The 20,334-nt window shown below is 55.0% G+C and overlaps 1 protein-coding gene across 1 annotated transcript in view; it reads right to left on the bottom strand.

Annotated features, from left to right (window-relative positions):
• Window positions 1-565: 565 nt before the first annotated feature.
• Window positions 566-20,334, bottom strand: part of PDK2 (pyruvate dehydrogenase kinase 2) — a 20,050-nt gene continuing 281 nt past the window's right edge. The window contains exons 2-11 of the mRNA XM_026654687.2: window positions 16,461-16,602; window positions 12,842-12,913; window positions 10,579-10,763; window positions 9,744-9,833; window positions 9,061-9,138; window positions 8,480-8,556; window positions 7,825-7,923; window positions 7,143-7,250; window positions 6,696-6,809; window positions 566-2,148 (exon numbers count right to left, since the gene is read on the bottom strand). Coding sequence (XP_026510472.1) covers window positions 2,008-2,148; window positions 6,696-6,809; window positions 7,143-7,250; window positions 7,825-7,923; window positions 8,480-8,556; window positions 9,061-9,138; window positions 9,744-9,833; window positions 10,579-10,763; window positions 12,842-12,913; window positions 16,461-16,602 — 1,106 coding nt within the window. The 3' untranslated portion in view covers window positions 566-2,007. The remainder of the gene's footprint in view (window positions 2,149-6,695; window positions 6,810-7,142; window positions 7,251-7,824; window positions 7,924-8,479; window positions 8,557-9,060; window positions 9,139-9,743; window positions 9,834-10,578; window positions 10,764-12,841; window positions 12,914-16,460; window positions 16,603-20,334) is intronic.

The following is a 20,334-nucleotide window of genomic DNA, read 5'->3' as shown; positions in this document are numbered from 1 at the left end:
GGGTCCCTTTGGCCAGGGATCTCAAAGCATTATGGGAAGCCGAGTGTCATCCTACTGCTGGCAAACTGGGGCAGTGACTTACCCGTGGCCACACAGCAAGTCCTGAGGACCCAGGCGTCCTGGTAGCGTGACTATGAATCAGTTTTACTACAGCAGCATTGAGGTCCCATTGTGCTGGGAGCTGCCGAAACACGGTAAGCCAGACCCTGCTCTGAAGAGCTTACACTCTAAATAGACACAGAGAAGGTGGGAGGGGAAACTGAGGCACGGGGCAGCGATATGATTTGCCCGAGCTCACCCAGCGGGTCAGGGGCAGTGCTGCGAACAGAACCCAGGGCTCCTGCTGCCCAGCTCAGTGCTCCATGCAGTATGAAAGACTACTTACCTTACAGATGTTTGAAAGGGTTAATTAGCTGTAGAGGTGATTGGATCCAGTTTTAACACTCCACTGACTAAGTGGTTTGGGCCCATGCAGAAGGCAGGGTGCGAAATCCACTGCCCGGGGGGGCAGGGGGTGTTTGCTGCACACCGGGACCGCGCAAAGTGCAAAGAGACCACCACCAGGTCCGTTTTGGTCAATGTCATCTTTACGGATCAACAATGGGATGAACGCCACGACTTAACCCACCGTGTCTTGGGCAGAAACAGGGTTCTGCCCACAGCATAAAAATATATATCTGTGCAGATCCTTTCCAGAGAACATAAACGCATGCCATGGCAATCGATCACACGTGGGGCGTGCAGGGCAGCGGTGTGAAGACACAGGGAGCAGCCGGTGCTGAGGGGAGCTCCCCGGCCAGGACAGACAGCTAGAGGGTCAGGAAGGCGGGAGGGAGGGGGGCAGAGAGAACAGGCTTCTCCAGAGCCCAGGCCTCAGACAACACGGACGAAGTTACAATCCCTCAGACCCTCACCAGATCAGCACCTGTCTCTGCCTTGCAGAGCAAACGCCTCCAGCTCGCCTCAGCCAGCGCCATACAGCCGGTGTGGGGGGAAGGGTCCCGAGTGCTGACAGACCCGGACAGCTGCTCTGAGCTGGAAAGAGGCACCGTAATGCCTCGTGTATAAGCACAGCCGAGAGAGACGGCTGCTGCACCCCATCTGGGAATCCGGGGGGACCCCACTGCGATCTCCTCCCCCAGGTGGCTGTTCTAATGCCTAGCCCCACCCCCACCCCAGCAGGGTAGGACTGAGGACAGCCCCCTCCCTTTCCCTTTGATGCCCTTCCACTGTCCCAGCTCAGGAAAGGGCAACCCTGGCACCTCCCAGCAGCCCCCTGGGCCACCCCCCGCCCCCGAGCATGGAGGCCCCCTCGCTCCCTGCACCTCCCCCACACCACTCACGACACACCTGACTCTCCCCACACCTGGGGGCTGGTACTAGGGACCCACTGGCTGTTCTGGTGCCCAAGCTGGACCCCACCCCCCCCGCCCCACAGGTGCTCCAGCCCTGGCTCCCAACTCCCCCGGCCTAACAGACCAAGTGGGAGCCCGTGGCCCTCTTGGCTCTCTCTGCAGGGCCCCCATCCACCCCACACCTAAACCTACAAGGCTTCCTCACCTGCCCCCTCCTCTCTCCCCACATTTGAACCTCTTCGGCCAGAGGGCTGGTTTCCCCCGTAACCATAAAAGCCGTCTCCACAGCCTGACTCCTGTCCTCCCGCTCCCAGTGGCAAGCGGAGGCAAAGAACAGATCTCTGGTGAATAAAAGGATTATGGGTAAAACCCCCAACCACGGGGAATGCCTGGAGCCTGCCCGGCTCTCTCTAAGGTGAGGATGGGGGGAGCCCAGCAGATTCCGGGCAGTGGTGGGCATGGGCTACTGCACGCTACATACCGTAAAAAGAAAATCATTCCCGCTCCTGGGCGGAGCGTTAGCCAGACTGGTCAATAGGAAGAGTCCATCGCTCGAGTTCTTCCGATGCGGTTTTTGTGATGTGGATAGATTCTCCCGCCTCAAGCCCGCTGGTATCTCCGTCTCCAAGCGCCACCAGCCACCCCCGGGGGCCTAAGTCACCCGGTAGGTGGAGGTGTTCTTTGGTTCCGTACTGGGCACGCACCAGTCGTCCGCCTCCTGGATGGTCTGGTAGTGGCGCCAGGCCGACTTGTTATACACGGGCAGCCTCTCCACCGACTCTGTCGACAAGGCCTGTGGGACACAAGGCAGCCAGGTAACTGCATGTCAGCGGACAGGAGAAGTGCTCTCTCTGCAGTGAATCCTGCCCCCAAACCCCCATGTCCTCCAAGCATCCTCCCAATGGCACGGCCAGCCACTAGGAAGCAGCCCTAGGAGACCTCTGGTAGAATCTGGACAACAGTTCAAGACCAACCTCTGCTGTTTCCCTCCTGGTCCCTACTCAAGGCAGATTTCATGCCACGTGTTAGCCTGTAAAGTGCTTTGGAATCCTTCCAGACACAGGGCATCAGCAACGTTCTGCCCTCTTCTGAAGCCTTCCATCCAAGGAACCCAGGAGTCCTGGGTCCCAGGCCCCTGCTCTGACCAGTAAGTTCCCTTCTTGATACAGGAGTTTGATATCAAAGACTCTGCTAATGAAACCCTATGATTCTTCACTTCCATTTCCTGGCACCGAAGCGTGTGTTGGAATGCAATTTGCATTCAGAGAGGGGCAGGCAGGGGGGAAGCAGTCTCTGCAGGTCAGATCTTGCATTCGTTTCCCCAGGGCTTTTAACTGTAGCTGGCTGAGAAAGGGAATCCCCTTTCCCACGGACATTTTCACATTTCTGAAAAAGGTTCATCGTGCATTGGGATGAAATGTCAAGTCCGTGACATTTTTCACAGGGAAGGATTTAAAGACCGATTCCATTTTGGGACACCCGAAAGGGAATTTTCCCAGCTGACCTCAGAGAAGGCTCCTGTCAATTTCACCTGTGAAACTGACAAGAGCCTTCCACGCCCAGCTGCTGGAGGGGCGGAGAGCCAGAGGGCTCTGTCACTCCGACAACCCCCCAGCTCTGGGAGCCAGCAAGGGCCTGCCTGGCCCCTAGAGCTTGCGGGGGGGGGGGACGGGGACTGAGAAGAGGCAGTGAAGCTTGCCTGTGTTTCAATAAAAGAATTTCACTAATTTTGTTGGAAAACTTCCAACCTGCTCTACTTCTAACTCCTCACCAGCTCCACAAGGAAGATTTTAATCAAGTCTCAGTGGGGTTTTGCACGTCTGAATACAGTGCTTCTAATCCCCTGCCCATGCACCAGCTAAGGACTGAAGCCAGGAGCAGTTGCATCAAGGGACTGTCTATATACTGAGGTTAGCTACAGCTGGGTGAATAAAAACCACGCGTTTCTTTAACTGATCTAAATCACTTTTTAAAAAGTGTTTTAAAAAATGTTAATCATTTTTATTTTGTGTGTTGCTAGTTCTTTACTTTCCCCCCCATAATTGGCCGTAGTGGATGTTTCTTCCCTTAATTAGCTTCCTGATTGTTGATGGAATTTCAGGTTTTACAAAGATTTTTGTTCTACTAAAGTGTCACACACAAAATGTGCATCTGTGTTGAAAAAGACAGCACCAGGGCACCAACATCTATGCCGTGAGAACCGCAAACTCTGGCACAACAGCGATCAGCAGATACCCCCGACTATGTTTGAAGCCAATATATTAAACTCCCACAAGTCAAGAAAGCTGAAATGCTTCAACCTGGCTAATATGCCTCCATCGGGGTTTGTGGTCAATGGCATGTGTGTTCTTGAATTATGTTGGCTCTGGGATTTTTCCAAAGCACCTAACTTTAGGCTCCTCTTTATTTTTGAAAATGTTGGCCTGTGTGTAGAACGAAGTCGTTGAGAATATTTGTATTGCATTGAAAGTCTAAATAACTTTTCATTGTTCACACCGCAGCAGTTTTGTTCTGAACGGACACAGATTTTGTGCAGTGTTGTTATAGCTTCCTACAGACCAGGACACACCATCTCAAAGCAGCAGCAGCTCCTGCCAGAGGAACAGATGCAAAACCTGCAGACGTATCTCCATTGCTGCGATGATCAATACCCCCTCCAACACAATTGTCAAGATTCCTGGTCCTACACACTACATGTGAGGTTCCTCATGCAGTGCTTCAAATGCCCCAACAACCACCATGAGGGTGAAACCAGACAATCACTACGCTCTTGAATGAACTCATGCAGAAAAGTGATAAAACTACCGTCCACGGGCAAACACTTTTAATTTCCCCAATACTAATTTCTCCCTACTGTTATTCACACCTTCTTGTCAATTATCTGTAATGGGCCACTCTCTTACCACTTCAAACGTTATTTCTCCTCCCTTGGTATCCTGCTGTTGATTTATCTCATTAGACTGACTTAACACTTGGTAAAGCATCCCACATCCTTTCATGTATGTATACCTGCTCCTGTATCTTTTACTTCATACATCTGATGAAGTGGGTTCTAGCCCACGAAAGCTTATGCCCAAATAAATGTATTAGTCTCTAAGGTGCCACAAGGACTCCTAATTTTTTTTTACTTTTCACAAAGCGAGCACTCCAGATCTGATCTTTCAATACTCATCCTCAAGGGAAATCTACACAACACCTTCAAAAGGTGAGCCTGGGACCTTAAATTCCTAACTCTGCTAGACATTGAAAACCATACACTCCACGGGGTTTTATGGCTCATTTCGACAATTTGTAACTCACCCACCCTACTGCCTGGCTAAACCTTAACTGCTCGCTTCAACCCCCTTACACATAATAGCCTAACCCTCAACTGACAACTTCATTTCAAGTGGCCTCTACAACATGGGTAACCCCTTACGTTTAACAATCTGTCCCAATCTGTATTTAGCTCAGACTCTCTGATCTCCTTCCCCAGGCGTGAAGAAGAGATCTGTGTGGCTCTAAAGCTTTTACCGTCCATCGACAAAAGCTGGTCTAATAAAAGATACTACCTCACCCACCTCGTCTCGCTCAAAAATTTTATGTCAATAAAATAAAAGTTTAATAAAGATACAATATTAGCCCGGATGCCGCAAATGCCTAGGCATGTGCTTAACTGTAATCCCACTGAAGTCAATGAGATGAGGCATGTGAGTAAAGTTACGTATCTGCTTAAGCAGTCGCAGGATCAGGGTCTTGAATTTTACAAAACGGCTATAAGCCAAAACAAATTGAAAATGTATGTACAATATCCTAATTGTAGTGGCACCGGAGGAAAACAATAGTGTTTAAAATTTAGTTTGTGATAAAAAAAAATTAAAATTCACAGTTGCAATAGCACACGTTTTCAAATTAGCTTTTACAAAGCCTCCACCCGATTGAAACTTGATTTTAATATGATTATTAATATCTGAATATTTATATTGAAATGATTTAATAATAGCGTGACTTAAAACAGCTACTCACTAAGAGCAAAAAATCCCTGATGCAGACAAGCCCTTAGACGCCTAGCTCTGGAGTACAAGGGAGTCTAACGAGGAGTCTGTTAGTTACACATCACCTCTCAGCATGACCCAGCATGCAAATGACATCCCAAGAACCTGCTCCCATAGCCATGGGCAGGGCCGACTCAGACCCAAGCTCCTGCTCCGGTGGCTACAGGAGTCACCCTGGCTAGGTCACTGATCTTATTTGGGTATCGATCCTGAATGGAGACACGCTTGGGCTGAGAGACAGGTTGAGCCTTTGGGGGGGGTTGAGTGAAGTGGCTAGGAACAGAGTGAAACTGACCCACGTAAACTTCACCAAGGAGGGACAGCATCAATGGGGACAAGGCTGTAAGATCTGGAGACTCCACCCACTGTCAGTGACATGGGGCAGGGATCATCTTCTCTGTTACAATGGAAGAGGAAAAGCCAGGGGCTGGGGACTGCCAGCAAACCCTTCCAGCGTTAGCACTTATCTCTGGTCCCCACTGCGGTAGCGTCCGCACGCCTCCCGATCTTTCATTTATCTTCACAGCCCATACGTGAGGTCGGGCGGTGCCACCAGCCCCGCGTTACAGACGGCAACAAACAGACGCAGAGAGATTAAGGGCTTGGCTACACGGGAAAGTTATACTGGAATAAGCCACGATCTGAGGGCACGTCTTCACTACCCGCCGATCCGGCGGGTAGCAATCGGTCTATCGGGGATCGACTTACCGCGTCTAGTGAAGACACGATAAAATCGATCCCTGATGGCTCTACCATCGACTCCGGAAATCCACCGCGGCAAGAGGTGGTAGCGGAGTCGACGGCGGCGCGGCAGCGGTCGACTTGCCGCCGTCCTCACAGCCAGGTAAGTCGACCTAAAATATGCCACTTCAGCTACGCTATTCACGTAGCTGAAGTTGCGTATCTTAGGTCGACCCCCCGCTGTAGTGTAGACCTAGCCTGAATTTAAACCAGTGTAGTTATACTGGAATAACTCCCCATGGGGACACACTTATTCCAGTATAAGAGCGTCCATACGGGGAATGATACCGGTACAGTTCTACTGGCGCAGCCGGGAAGAGTTTCCTGTGTAGACAAGCCCTAAGGGACTTGCTCAAGGTCACACAAGGAGGTTGGAGGAGAGCAGGAACGTGAACGCAGGCCTCCGAAGTCCTAGGCGGGCCCCCTAACCACTGGGACATCCTTCCTTCTAGCTCCCCGCCTCCACATGGGGTGCCTGTCACTGACAGGACTGGGAGGCCTCCGGGGAGCGGCTGCCGGAACTAGCGGGTTTGAGAAGGCGAGACGTGGGGGGTGATTTACGCACCTTCAGGTAGATGACGGCGTCTGTCCCAAAGCCCTCCATGGAGAAGAGCTGAAGGTCCCCTTGGAAATACTTGGCATAGAGTCTGGAAATGGGCAGGCCGTAACCAAAGCCAGCCTGGCGGGGCGGGGAGAAGACGACAGGAGGTTATGGTTGCAGATGTCTCTGCGAACTGCCCGACCACCAGGCCCTAGTTCCCCCAACATCGCCCCACCCAGACATCAGGAACCCCCCACACCCTCCTCCCACTCCCAGGTGGCCTGGCTGTCAGACGTAGGCCCTCCGCCATCCCACCATGCCATCCAAGCAGCTTACTGGAATCCCCTGCACACGGCTCTGGAGGGGGAGGGTGGTTACCTGGAAGGACTTAGGGAATTCCATCCACTCACCCACCCACAAAATCACCTGCAGGGACACCCGGGGGGGGCCCTGACTTGATCCGCTACGTACCAGGGGTGTCCCGCCCGAGCCGGGCTGGGGGGTGGGTGCGGTGGAATACATGTAGCTGAAGAGCCGCTCGATCTTCCGCAGCGGAACCCCGCCACCTCGGTCGCTCATCTGCGCGACGGGACATTGTGTCAGCAGCCCCTGGTGACCCCCCACGTGCCCTGAGCAGCGGCGCGTTAGCCATCCCCACCCCCACAGGGAGAAATCCCAGTAGCCCAGCAGCGCCTGATATAGAAGAAGCATCAATAGGCCATGACAGGGCGCTCTGTCCAGCCCCCCTTACTGGAGGAAACGCCCCTGTGCGGCTGGGGAAGCAGGGAAAACAGCCTCAGGGTTCAAGCGGGAGGCTCCCAAGCAAGGCCTGGCTACGGGCATCCCAGAAGCCGCAGAGATGAGCTGCGCTGGAGAAGGGAAGCTAAACAGCATTTGGGGGGGGTGGGCTAAATACCCCCCACACACACACATGCTCCCCGAAGTCTCAGGCCCAGGGGGACAGCAAGTCAGATAGTCAAACAGAACTCAGGAGGGTCCTCTTGCCCGATCCTCTATTATCCACTAGCCCACATGCCCTCAGTCTACCTGCTGCACTGCAGGGGACTCCCAGGCCAAAAGTGAGCACCCTGGGGAATTAGCCTGATGCTGAGGGTCCCTTTCTATCCCTTGGACCCTCAGCCAGGCCACCTACCTTGATAGAAAGATCTTCTTTACCCAGCGCTACCATCACCTTGATGGTTGGGAGTCGGAGGCTGGACTCGTGACTCTCCACGGTGGCTCGCATGGCATTCTACGTGGGAACAAAGACAAGAAGCGGGTCATCAGGGATTTTGTAATGACAGACTGTCAGCCCCTCTAGCCTGGCCGCTGCCTGCCCTGATGCTTGAGGAAGGTATAAAAACCCCCACAAGGCACCTATTTGTGCAGTATTTGTAAGGGTAGGAAGTTCCTTCCTGACCCTGAGCCGGTCATCTGCAGATGCCCTGAAGCAGAGGCCTGGTGGTCCTGGACTTCCCATGAGTCGATTCCTTCTTTAAAATGTTTACTAAAGCTAGTTCCCTAGGCAAAAATCCTGCAGAAATGAGTTCCACAGGTTAACACTGTGGCTGAAAATGTGCTTTCCTTTACCCATCTCTTAACTTACTCTCCTCATACATGTACTCCCTGGCCTCCACTTCACCCACCGGCAGAGGCAGGAGCTCGAAACTCCGGTGCCTACTACAGGGAACCATCGGTGGGTCAGGCAGACAGAATGCCAAGTTCTACCATGGTTCTCTCCAGCTTCGTCACCTCCTTGCAGAGAAAGAAGGGCTACAGGTGAAGGACCATAGAGACAGGAGCCTTACCTTGAAGAGCTCAAAGAGCATGTGGTAGAGGTGAGATGGGACATAGACAATGCGGATTGGCTGCTTGGAATTGTTGGCTACAAGGGAAAGAACACAGCGGCTGTAAGGGAAATGCTCCTGTAAGCTGTCGGCCTGACTCCCCTAGCCCAGGAAGGACTGACGCCCAAGGACGGCGCAGGTCCGTCTTTCAGGGCGCAGTTTTGTTCTTCAAAATACCAAACTCTCAGAGTAACACATGCAAAGCTACCCGCTGTGCAAAGCAGGCAGCAGCGGCCCAGAGGCCTTTCCTCTGCGTCTCTCCCCCGGCTATACGGCCAACCACGGGGGCCACCTTGCTTCCCGCAGCTCCCTTCTTCAACGGCGCCATTTCAGCAGTCTCAACAGGGAGGTCGCTGATCAGTCCCAGGCCAGGCTGGGCCCTGCTCCCCGTAAAGCTTTCCTTAGAAAGCTCCTCGTCCTCAGCTGCTCCCTACCAACCCCTGCACCCCACAAGCAACTCACCTTCCCACCGGGCTCAACTGCTCCCCAACGAGCATCCTCACCCACCCGTCCCCAGGGGCTGCGGGTCCCTCTAGACTCACCGCTGACTTCCTGGATCTCCAGATCGGGCGAGGTCATGTAATACTGGTCGCACAGCAGCTTGGCCATGTTGTAGGCATCTGGAGAACAGGGAGAGGTGGGATCGGCACAGATTCTACCCAAGAGAGCAGAGCTCGGAGCCTGCTTCCCCTTGGGACAGGCTCAGGACTTAGCGAGGGGACGGGAGACAAGGAAATTCAGCATGGACAGCGCTGGGAATGACAGACTGGAGCGGGATATTTGCTCCAACAAGGACAAGCTGGGCATCAGCCGGGTGAACTTCCCCCAGGCTGCCCTGCGCCACTGTCCCCTGCCTGACAGGGACCCCCTTTTAGGGACAAGGGGAGCTCAGTCACTGTGGCCCACCAGCGCTTGGTGTCTCTGGGGTACCCCCAGGGGCAGTCTGACATTTGTCAGGTGAATGCTTGTCCACCGGCACCTAGGCTGAGATCTACCAAATTCGTCACACAGAGAGGCTTCCAAACAAACAGCCTTCAGGCCCCGCTGGCCTGGCACGGATCAGAACCGGATCCCCCTGCTGATCTCCCGAGCCAGCCAGTGTCCCCTCCTGAGACCCCAGGGCAACCTCATCTTGGTGAGACCCTTTAGCCTTCTGTGCTCCACCACGCAGGGCCCACCACCCTTTTGTGGGGATGCTGCCTCTCCGCCATTACGGGGCACAGACCTCTCACAACCTCGGCCACGTCACAGTGGGGGTCGATGCTGCCAATGTGCTTGGGGTGAGCCGGGTTGGTGCTGCCATCAAAGAGCAGGCCTGCATTGAAAGAGACGGAGGGGAAGGAGAGACAAGGTGGGAGGAGAAGGAGGAAGGGCCTCAGCACAGACTGAAACATACGAGTCCAAGGGGGAACCCAGAAGGATCAAAAGCATGCGTGTCAGTTTCCATCTCTCCTACCCTGTCCCTCTGTCCCAGTACTCCCCACCCACCCACAAATTCCACCCCTCGGCCCCAGTGCCCTACTGGAATCTCCCTGCTTATTCCCTGATTCCCTCTCGTCTAGCCCAGAGATCTTCCGGGGGGTACATCAACTCATCTAGATATTTGCTTAGTTTTACAACAGGCTACATAAAAAGCACTAGCAAAGTCAGTACAAACTAAAAGTTCATTCACACGGTGACCTGTTTAGACTGCTCTATATGTAAGGACAATATTAATATTCCAATCGATTTATTTTATAATTATAGGGTAAAAAGGAGAAAGTGGGCAATTTGTCAGTAATAGTCTCCAGCGACTCTTTTGTGTTTTTAGGTCTGATTTTGCAAGCAAGTAGTTTTTAAGGGAGGTGAAACTTGGGATATGCAAGACCAATCAGACTCCTGAAAGGGGTCCGGTCGTCTGGAAAGGTGGAGAGACACTGCACATTTTCAATACTGTGCCCATCACCGCAGCATCTCATCCCTGCCTCATTCCACCTCTCCTCTGCAGCCCACTCAATCCCTTCCTCTCGCCTTTCCCCTCCATGGGAGACAGCAGGCTTGGCTGGGCGGTTGTCACTCACTGTGCTGGTTGATCAGCATGCGGATGGAGATGCGGCTCAGGTAGAAGCGGTCCAGGAAGTACTGGATGTTCTGGTTGGACACGGGGTCGTCCCCGTAGGCCTCCTTGTACTCGATCACCCCCTGCGCCATGGTCGGCACCACATCGTTGTGCCGGTTACGGATGGTGATCAGGGCATCCGTGAACCTGGGGAGAGCAGGAAGGGAAAGCGAGGGGGTTAGTCCATGTGAGATGGGAGCAGCTCATCATAGAGCGAGGCGAGGATAGAGCCAGCTTCCCAGAGCCTGGAACCAGAGGGCTACAACAAGGAGGCAGGGGACAGCAAAGACCCCCAGTCCATTCCAGGGAGGCACAGCAATCCAGTCCAGGTTCCCCTATGGCTGAAGGAGCTCTTCCTCATTCTAACCCTAATGCGGGATTTCAACAGTGCGCAGCTGCCTGGGAAATCCCGGAGCAGATTCCACCGCACAGCTGACATGGATCTCCAGGACGCATGTAACATTAGAGATGGCTGAAGTGCCATAGCTGGAATTCAGCTCTGGATTGCAGGGGGGGGGGGGTCTGGAGAGAGTTGGGACCTGTGATAAAATTTCAGTGACACAAGCCCAACCGCAGCCCGAGCGGAGGTCCCTGCCAGGATCTGGGAGCCGGGGGTGGGGCAGCAAGAAAGCACGACTGCCCCGTTCAATGCGGCCATACAAAAGGAACCCTTGCTCAGGTATCAGTTCATTGCTAGATGCAGATGGGAAAAATCATAAATAGCAAAACAGAAAAGGCAAAAACGTTCACTAGGGATGCCTGTTGGATACGTCCTCCTGCTTCATTCCAGATACACATCGCACTGGAATAGAAAATGTACCATTTGGAAAAAGAAAGAATGTGAGGGCCCATATAACTTACATCCAAGGGCCTTAAAGGAACCAGCTGAATCACTAGTGTTAATTTTTAACCGATCTGGGAAAACAAGAGAAATTCCAAATCGGAGGCCTGCCACTGCAGTCCCAATATTTAAAAAGGGGCGAAGGGATGACCCAGTGAACTATAGATCCGCTGGCTGATGTGATTCCCAGGCAAATAACAGAGTCTCCGTTAACTGCTCTATCAAAGAATTAGAGACGAACAATACAACTAAAGCCAGTCAGCAGGGTTTCATGGAAACTAGGTCTTATCAAACAAACCTGTTATCTTGTTTTTTGACAAGATTACAGGTCTGGTTGATAAAGGTAACTGCGCATAGTATCCTTAGATTACTCCAAGGCGGTCGACTTAGTACCAGATGACATTCTGATTGTTTTACGGAATTAACGAGGCGCTCATTAGATGGATTGCCAGCCGGCTCAATGACAATGTTGTTGTTACTGGGGAGATATCACTGAGTGGGGCTGTTTCTCAAAGGGTCCCCCAGGGACTGGTTCTTGATCCGGTGCTATTTGAGATCTTCTAGATGATTGATAAAAGTCATATAACATTTTTGCTGGTTAGGTTTGCAAGATGGCACAAAAACGTGTGGGGTAACAGATAACGAGGAGGACAGGTTAACGGTACAGAGCTCTCTGAGTCGCCTGGTCAAATGGTCACAATTTAATCCACTCAAACGGACGTTTACTCATCTGGGATGAAAGAAAGCAGATTACACCTAAAGGAGGGGAGACTAGGTCTTGGGAAGCAAGAACTCACAGGAGGACTTCGGGGTCATGCTGTTGCTAAGGGGCCTAACGTGATGCGGGGATGCAGACAAAGAGGGAATTCAAGCAGAAATAGACAAGTGCACAGCATTGGTAAGGTGGCTACTAGAATACGGTGTCCATTTCTGGTCTCCACGCTTAAAGGAGGATGTGGATGGACGGGAGAGACGCAAGCCTGGCAGCGAGAGGCTTAAGGAGCTCCACTTCCTCAGTCTATGGAAGAGCAGGTTGAGAGGTGACTTGGATCACGGTGTATTGGCACCTGCGCACGGGAAAGGTACTGGCTAGGTGGGGGTGGGGCGTTGATTGTGCTGACACAGGCATAACAAGCGCCAATGGCTAGATCCAATTCAGCCTTGAAATATGCTACAGTTTGCTAGCCAGGAGGGTGATTCAACACGGGAACAGCTCCCCAGAGTGGTGGACTCTCGGTCCCTGGGAGTCGCCAAGCGGAGATTAGATATCTGAAAGATACGCTTCAATCCAGGTTCTGGGAAAAAGCCTTTGGCTTGTGGACACAGGCGGTCAGACGAGATGACTGAAGGGTCCCTCCTCCCAGTCAGCCCACACCCAACTTACTGTCCCAGGGTGCCTTGGTCCTCGGGGTCTTTGTCCAGGAACTCCATGATGTCCAGCAGGCTCTGAACGTACCTGTGGGGGAGTGGGGAGGAAAAGGGATGCAGGCTCTGTTTCTATTCCACAGCCACATGCTGGGAGCACGGATCAATGCAGAGTGGCCCCGATCCCCATCCCTCAACTGGCAGGCGCCCCCGAGAGCCCGTGTGGGACAGCAATGCCCCACTACCCGCCTCCATGGGGGGGAAGAGGATCCACATAGTCTAGGCACAGCACTTTACAAACAGGAATTGCTTCATCCACTGCTGAAATGCAGCCAGCTCTGGAGTGGGAAGCAGCAGCAGTGCACACACACACCCACCCACCCACCCACCCCACAAGAGTTTAGGGCTGGAAGTGGAGAACACTCTGGGATCTCTAACAGGCAGGATCGCTGCTTGGCATCCCCAGCAACACAGCCCACCCATGCAATGCAGCAGCCAGTGGTTTAGTGCTGAATTACAGGGAAGGCTGCCTCCTACGGAGCCACCCCCACAGCTTCCAGCAGCATTGGGGCTTTCTGCAAAGGTCTCCCATCCAAACCCCAACCCTGCTTAGCTTCACCTGCCAGGATCTTAACCTGCAGCCATTGCCGCTTGGGCTACTGAATCAAAGGCATTCCCTGCCTGCTACTGCAGATTCCCGAGGTCCATCTCTGGGAGCCCAGTCTAGGCAGAGCTGTTCGTTCACCCACTGCCTACCATTCCCTAGAGCACGGTCACCCAGCCCTCCTCCCACAGCGGGACAGGGGAGACGGGCCTAGCTAGAGCCTTGCATGATAGGAAGTACAACAGGTGAAGGAGGAGCACAGAGCAGCAGCAGCCGGGGGCCAGCGACTTCCCAGGCCTGCACTTTGCCAGAGGCTTTGGGCCATGCAGCGCACCTTGCCCTCTGCAGCCTCAGCTGATCAGGAACGTCTGCCAGGCGAGCCCCGAGCAAGCAGCCAGTCAGCACGGTAGCAGCCCGTCCCCTCCCCTGGGTCACAATTTCCCTCCAGACACAGCTCCTTCCAGGGGGCACCATGACAGCTGCCAACTCCTAAGCAGGCTGGCTGTAAGCGTGGGGACGGAATGGTTTCCCAGGGCTGTGTTATATTTGCTTGGGGAGGTAGGTTACAGGGAAGCAGCTGCAAAGGCACCGGTCCTGAAAGAACAGGAAGTTTTGATCACGGGATCCCAAGGGTGCAGGAGGAGGAGTACAGGAGCGGTTCACCGCCAGAGATGACGGGGCAGATCCCGCCACCAGTCACAAGGGGATGAGGGGTGGAAGGAGAGTGCTCATGTGGGCCCCATCACCAGAGCTACCATGCAGCACAGCATGGTGTGGGGCTTACGCCAGAGAAGCAAGGACTGGAGTAGCAGGAGGGCCCTGGCTGGTCTGGAACGGAAGGGATGTGGGAAGGTCAGGGTACTGGAGCAGTCTAGATACCCCTGTAGCACTCAAGCATGTTGGTAGAACTGGGTGTGGGAAGGTTAGGGCTGGACTAGCAGGGGGGGCTGCAAGAAAGGACTGAGGTGCATGGACATACGTGGGGAGCCCAGGGCATCAGGGAAGCCACGGGGGAAGGATGGAAGGGCACTGGCAAAGCTGTGTAGAGGGCCCAGGGCTGGAATAGCAGGTGGGCTGCAAGGGCATTGGCGTTCGGAGGCTCAGAGGGGCGGGAGAAGCTGCTCGACAGCAAACCCCACTGAGCGCTCTAAGGGGCGCTGCGATGGGGGCTCCTGTGGGTCTCCGGGTCAAGCCACCTGAGCAGATGTGAAAGACCGCAGAGCTCCATGCTGGAGAGGGGTGCAGCCAGGGGACCTCCCTGGCCCCTCTGAGGAGGGGCTGCTTAAACAGACATGGGGTGGGGGAAGAAGGAACAGATGGGAGGGCTGAAGACGCACCCACCCACAGGTGACAATCGCGTGGGGCAGCTTAACCAGCCACCCCTAACGTCACAGTCCCTCGAACCTCTGGGGTGCTCAGACCTTGCAGATTAATAATAAAGGGGTCAAGGAGCAGCACAGGGTTAAAAGCCACCCCCGCCGCCAGGGTTAACGGCCAGCCCCTTGGGATCACTGACGCAGGAATGCACCTTCCAGGAGGGCAAATTCCAACCTAGCTGCAGGCAAGGGCCAGGTTACTATTAACTCAGGCTCCTGCCCCCCAGCTCCCGGGGGAGTGGGATTCAGCTGGTCTGAGCAGCCTCTGGCCCTGCCGGATGCAGCAGGAACCAGGAACACGGAGGGGAAAGAGGAAATCGCTGGCTGCACAAACAAGCTATCACGTGATCCCCGAAGCCCCAATGTAGGACAAAGTTCAGGCTGCTGCTGTCTGGTAATCGGGGGCCGGGTATTGGGGGGGGATCTTAAAGGGACATTTCCCATTTCTTCCCCCTCCTGTTGGCCTACAGAGGCCCAAACCTATAAGGACCTGACCAGAGCAGCTGGTGCCTTTGAAATGACAACAAACCAGTACGAGGGGGAAGAAGAAATCCAAGCATGGGCTGCAGGCCGGCAGGCTTTCAAGGGTGAAATACAGTCGCCGCCCCACAAACTGCAGTACCCAGCGTGACCTGGCGGGGGCGCCACAACGGCTGGAGTAACAGGGAGCACGCACTTCCCCCGATCCTAGAAAGCCAAGGGCGGTTTGGAAATCTCCCTGCTCCTCAGCGAAACCCAAACGGGTTCTGCCCAGGGCTGGGCGAAGCGTCAAGTGAAAAACCCCCAACTGTTATGTGTTGGGCTGATCCCGCTCAGATGTTCCATTGTCCTGGCGCGATTTAATGAGCTGGTCCGTTGCTGGCCCAGGTCTAGTCTAGGAAGAGGTGTTTCTCAGCATGATCTGTCAGCTAGCTGTTGTTTACAGGGGTTAAGCCCTGTCTACACTAGAGGTCAAAACGCAGTCGCTAACGAGTGTACACACAACCTGTTTTCCTAGGCTTGGTCGACACTAGAAAATTGAGTCAGCTTAAACTACATCCCGCCGGGTTGTGAAAAAGCCCCACCCCCGACCAGCGTAGTTAAGCCGACCTAAGCCCCAGTGTAGACAGTGCTAGGGCGGTGGGAGAATTCTTCCATCAGCTTAGCTACCGCCTGTCGGGGACACGGAGTACCTACGCAGATGGGAGAACCTCCCGTTGGCGCGGGTAGTCCCTACCCTGAAGCGCGACAGCGGCAAGCTATGCCACGGTAGCATTTCAAGTGTAGACGAGCCCCTAGTCTAGATGTGGTCTCTTGGGTATGAACGGTCTCAGCCCCCAGCCCTCCCCAGTTACCACTGCGATTTGACTCCCCCTCGTGCCATTTCACACCCACACACTCAGTATGTCCATTTCAGAGGCCCTCGCCTGGCAGGGCCTTTGAGCTGCCATCCTCATTCTCCTCCTGCATCTGTTACATGTAAACCCAGACCAGGCGAGCAAGGGGCTTGCTGAGAAGGAGAGTTGGTGGGTGCGGTGGGATATGGAAAGGCTGGCAGTGCCTCCCTACACAAACAGGCTAGCAGTGCCATGCTCCCCCCCAGGCTAGCCGTGCTCCCCAAATACACACAGATTAGCTGCCTGCCCCCACCCCCTTGACTGGCAGTTCATCCTACTCACCAGCTCTGCACCAGCTGCACCGAGGGCGTGCTGATGACCCGGTCTGGCAGCAGGTTGATCTCCTTCATGATGTTGGACAGCCTGACAGGCAGCTCCTGGCGGAGGAAGGCGAAGGAGGTTTTCTCGCAGGCATTGCTGGACCCTAGAGATAGAAGCCCCACCATTAGAAGAGCAGGATCTCAGTGACCCCCAGCCTGATGATGGGGAAGTAGGCACCTATCCCTTCAGGATACACCCACCTGTCCTGTCCCCGAGATCAGCTCAGGATGGTACATCAGACCACCTGTTGGACTCCCAGGGATCAGGTGCTCACCCAGAGCATTTACCTGGTTCCTCTGGCCGCTTCCACCACCACAGCCCCTTGCATCAGAGGATCTCACGCTGATCCATAAACATTACACCTCAGACCCCCACTGAGTACAGCTTTAGCCAATCTAACCACTAGGCCACATTCTCTTGCAACTGGCTGAATTCCATCAGGGTCTTGGGCACAGCTCTCAGGATGGGGAGGGGGAGGAAAGCTGTCCCCATCACTTCACCCCCAATCGCATACCAGCCCTTCTCATCTGCTGCTCACCCCCTCCATGCTGCTCCCTCCACCAGAGTCACCTCATCCAGCTGCCGAGCTCCAGCAGGGGATACTGGCTAGGAGACTCACAAGGGAAGCCAGGTCGCGAACCCCAGGCTGCAGCCCATTGCTGCCCAACTTGGGAAATGGGGAGAATACCCCCATCACTTTGAAGGCATGCACCCACAAGGCCAGGGCAGGTGGGGTCGTCTAGAGGTTTGAGCAAAAGACTGGCGTCTCTGCCACTGATTCGCAGAGTGACCTCAGGCATGTCACCTAACGTCTCTGTGCCTCGGATCCCTCCATCCGTACACATCACTCCAAAGAGTCCTGTACGGTTATTTTTCGTCAGTGCCTCCCCAGGTTGGGAGTGGGTAATCTGCACGCTGGCTGCCTTCCCCGGGTCCAGGAGCCATTTCTCAGGCTCCCTCTCTGGAATCAAACCCTGCAATAGAGAATTCAGAACTGGGGTCCCCAGGGACCACAGAAATTGCATCGCTGGGTCCTTGTAGCCCCAGGGACCAGAGCCTGGCACACGTGGTACGCGTGGCATTCAGCGCGCACACAGTCCTGAAGCATCGCTGCCTGTTCCTGAGCTCTGACGTGTCCCTAAGCACAGCACCGCACGATTGCGGGCTGCCTAAGGAGAAGTTTGCCCTGCTACCGAGTGACAGACAGACGCTAGGAGCCTTAATGACCAGGGAACTCCCAACAGTGGCCAGCAGAAAGGAAACTAACAGCCTCACTGGCAGCAGCTCCAAGTTCTGCAAGGAATCCAACCAACCCCCTCCCCCCACCCCCAAAGCACCCGGGTGACAGGGACACGGGCCAAGATGCTCAAGGAGGGTCCGGAGGAGGGAAAAAATAGGGGGTGATTATTAGATCACAGCAGGGCTATGAAGTAGCTGCAGGGAGAAGAGAAGAGGTGGGAGGCTGGTAAACAAGGGCATCGTTCTGGAGAGAGCAGTAGCGGGGGTACGTGTGTGTGTTTAACTCACACGCACACAAATGTACAGATGTAACCCGAGCTACTGCACGTTCGTACATCCCTGGCAGTTTCTATCTAAACAACGGCACAGATTGTTCGGAAGACAAGTGGCTAGCGGAAGGGAGAGAAAAGCACACGCGCGTGTGTTCGCGCACACACACACACACACGTCAGCAGGTTGCCGTGCAGTGCAAGCCAGCCAGGTATGGCAGGGGCTTTAGCTAGCGTTTTGAAAGCACCGGCAGGCCTGTCGTTTGTTCTGGAAAGAGAAGCCACACGAAATGGACACGGAGGACGGCTAGCGCTGGGGGTCTGGAACGGTTCTAGGACGCGGCAGAGGGCACTGGATCCGATATGAGCAGGCACCCTCCCCCTTTCAGCACACGTCGAACGACAGCCGGAAGAGAAGGGGGTGCTGTGGTGCATTACAAATAGTTTACGGCAATAAACCTCTTCGCCTTTTCCTATCTCCTTCAGACCACGGATCTCCATGTACATCAGTGAATCCATCTTCCCAGCCTCCCCCGGGACGTGGCTCGGTCTCGCTACCCCCATGCGACTGAGGGGGAAACTGAGGCTCAGAGCCGGGAAGGAAGGGCCGGGAACAGAACCCAGGAGCCAGTGGGCTGGGAAGCAGCAGGGAGGGGCTGCGGCTGCCTGCAGCCGTCTGGCGAGGGAGGGGCTATATCCCGAACCCCAAAGCAAGACAGCACCCTGTTGTTTTCAAAGAGGATTTTCCAGGGGGGAGGATCCTTGGAGGGTTTGGGTGTATCAGAGTCAGACTCCCCAGAGCAGGGAGGGACGGAGGGCAGAATACGTGGTGTGGGGGGGATGGATGGGGTGTATTTCAACCTCTCATCCTCTCCCCCAGCTGTCCCTTAGAAGAGCGGAGGGCAAACCTTACAGTAATCCAGGGACAAGCGTAGCCGTCCTCTCCTCCCCCCATAGCTCCTGCTATGGCCTGGGGGGAGAGGGGGGTCCAAATAAACCGCTCTCTCTTCTCCCTCCACTGATGTAATGCACCACCCTACCCACTGGTTTCCCCTACGTCCTCCACTCCCCAGAGAACAGGAGCCAACGGGAACTTTTCTGCTCCCCACCCCCACATATCCCACTCTCAGCCCTATAGTCCTTTCCTAGCCCCCCCCGACTTGGTAATGACTCCCCCGCACCACGTCGCCAGCGTGGCCAGAACCAGTGCTCTCCGGCACCAAAAGCCCAAGCCCCGACCCACTGAGCTCGAGGGGCAAATTGGCCCCCCAGCCACAAGAGGGGACCACTTAGCCACTGTGTTAAGCCCGTGCCACCCCGTCTGAGCCCCTCAGGAATTCAGACCCCTGATCAGGCCACTACTACGCCCCCAACTCCATTACTGCCCCCCCCCAGCACCACTGCCCCATAGCCAGATTGCCCCTAAGCCATGGGAGCAGGGGATCGCTCCAAAATCCCTGAACTGCTCTAGAAAGCTGCTCCCCACTCCCACCCCAATGACCGCCCTTCTGTCCCTGGGGGCATTTACCCAGGGACTAGTCCACAAAGAGAATAGGCAAAGCCGGCCCCACTGCTACCCCCCTGCCCCAGCGGGTTGTTAGTGAACATGGACAGCAGGGAGCCCCTGATCTGCCCAGCCCTGTGCCCCCAAGGGGAGGGGAAAGGCAATGTCCCGAGCTCAGGACATACTGCCAACAGAGCAGGGAGAAGGCAGCCCTGCCTCCAACCTGCCCCATGGATCCCCTCCCCTGCCTCCCCAGGGGTCTTTCACCAGGGAGGGAGCGGGGGAGGGGGCATTTATTCCAGTCCAGGAATTGCTCCTTGGGAATGGGGAAAGAGGAAGAGTTTGTCGTCCTCCTGCCCCCCCAGCCCCTGTTGCCAGGGGGGTAGGTACCCAGGCAATGTGTGTGTGTGTGTGGGGGGGGTGTAACTACCACAGTCCAGGAACTGCTTCACAGGGGTGGAGGGAGAGCCTGCCCCTCACAAGCCCCCGGGATACTGACCTGGGGGGTACGTGGCAGGGACCCGGATGGGCGGTGGAGGGGGATGTACACAGGCAGGAGGCAGAGGGGTGACGGACCCCGGGGAGTGTAGACATGGGGGAGGAAAGGCCCACGGGGAAGGGGATGGATAGAACCAGAGAGTATTTACCCAGGCTGGGGAGGAGACTATTCACCCGGAGATGGAGGCTGTATGGACCTGACGGTATTTACCTCCACAGAAAAGGCAAAGGGGGTATTTGCCCGGGTGGGGGAGGGGCCTGGGGGTATTTGCCCAGGACCCCAGGGGGTATTTGCCAGGGGCGGGGCCTGGGTGGGAGAGGTGCC

The sequence above is a fragment of the Terrapene carolina genome, unplaced genomic scaffold (assembly GCF_002925995.2).
Source record: "Terrapene carolina triunguis isolate 2854851 unplaced genomic scaffold, T_m_triunguis-2.0 Scaffold193, whole genome shotgun sequence".
In the NCBI taxonomy this organism is placed as follows: domain Eukaryota; kingdom Metazoa; phylum Chordata; order Testudines; family Emydidae; genus Terrapene; species Terrapene triunguis.
Note: the sequence above shows the minus strand (reverse complement) of the source record. Positions and strands in the feature narration are given on the sequence as shown.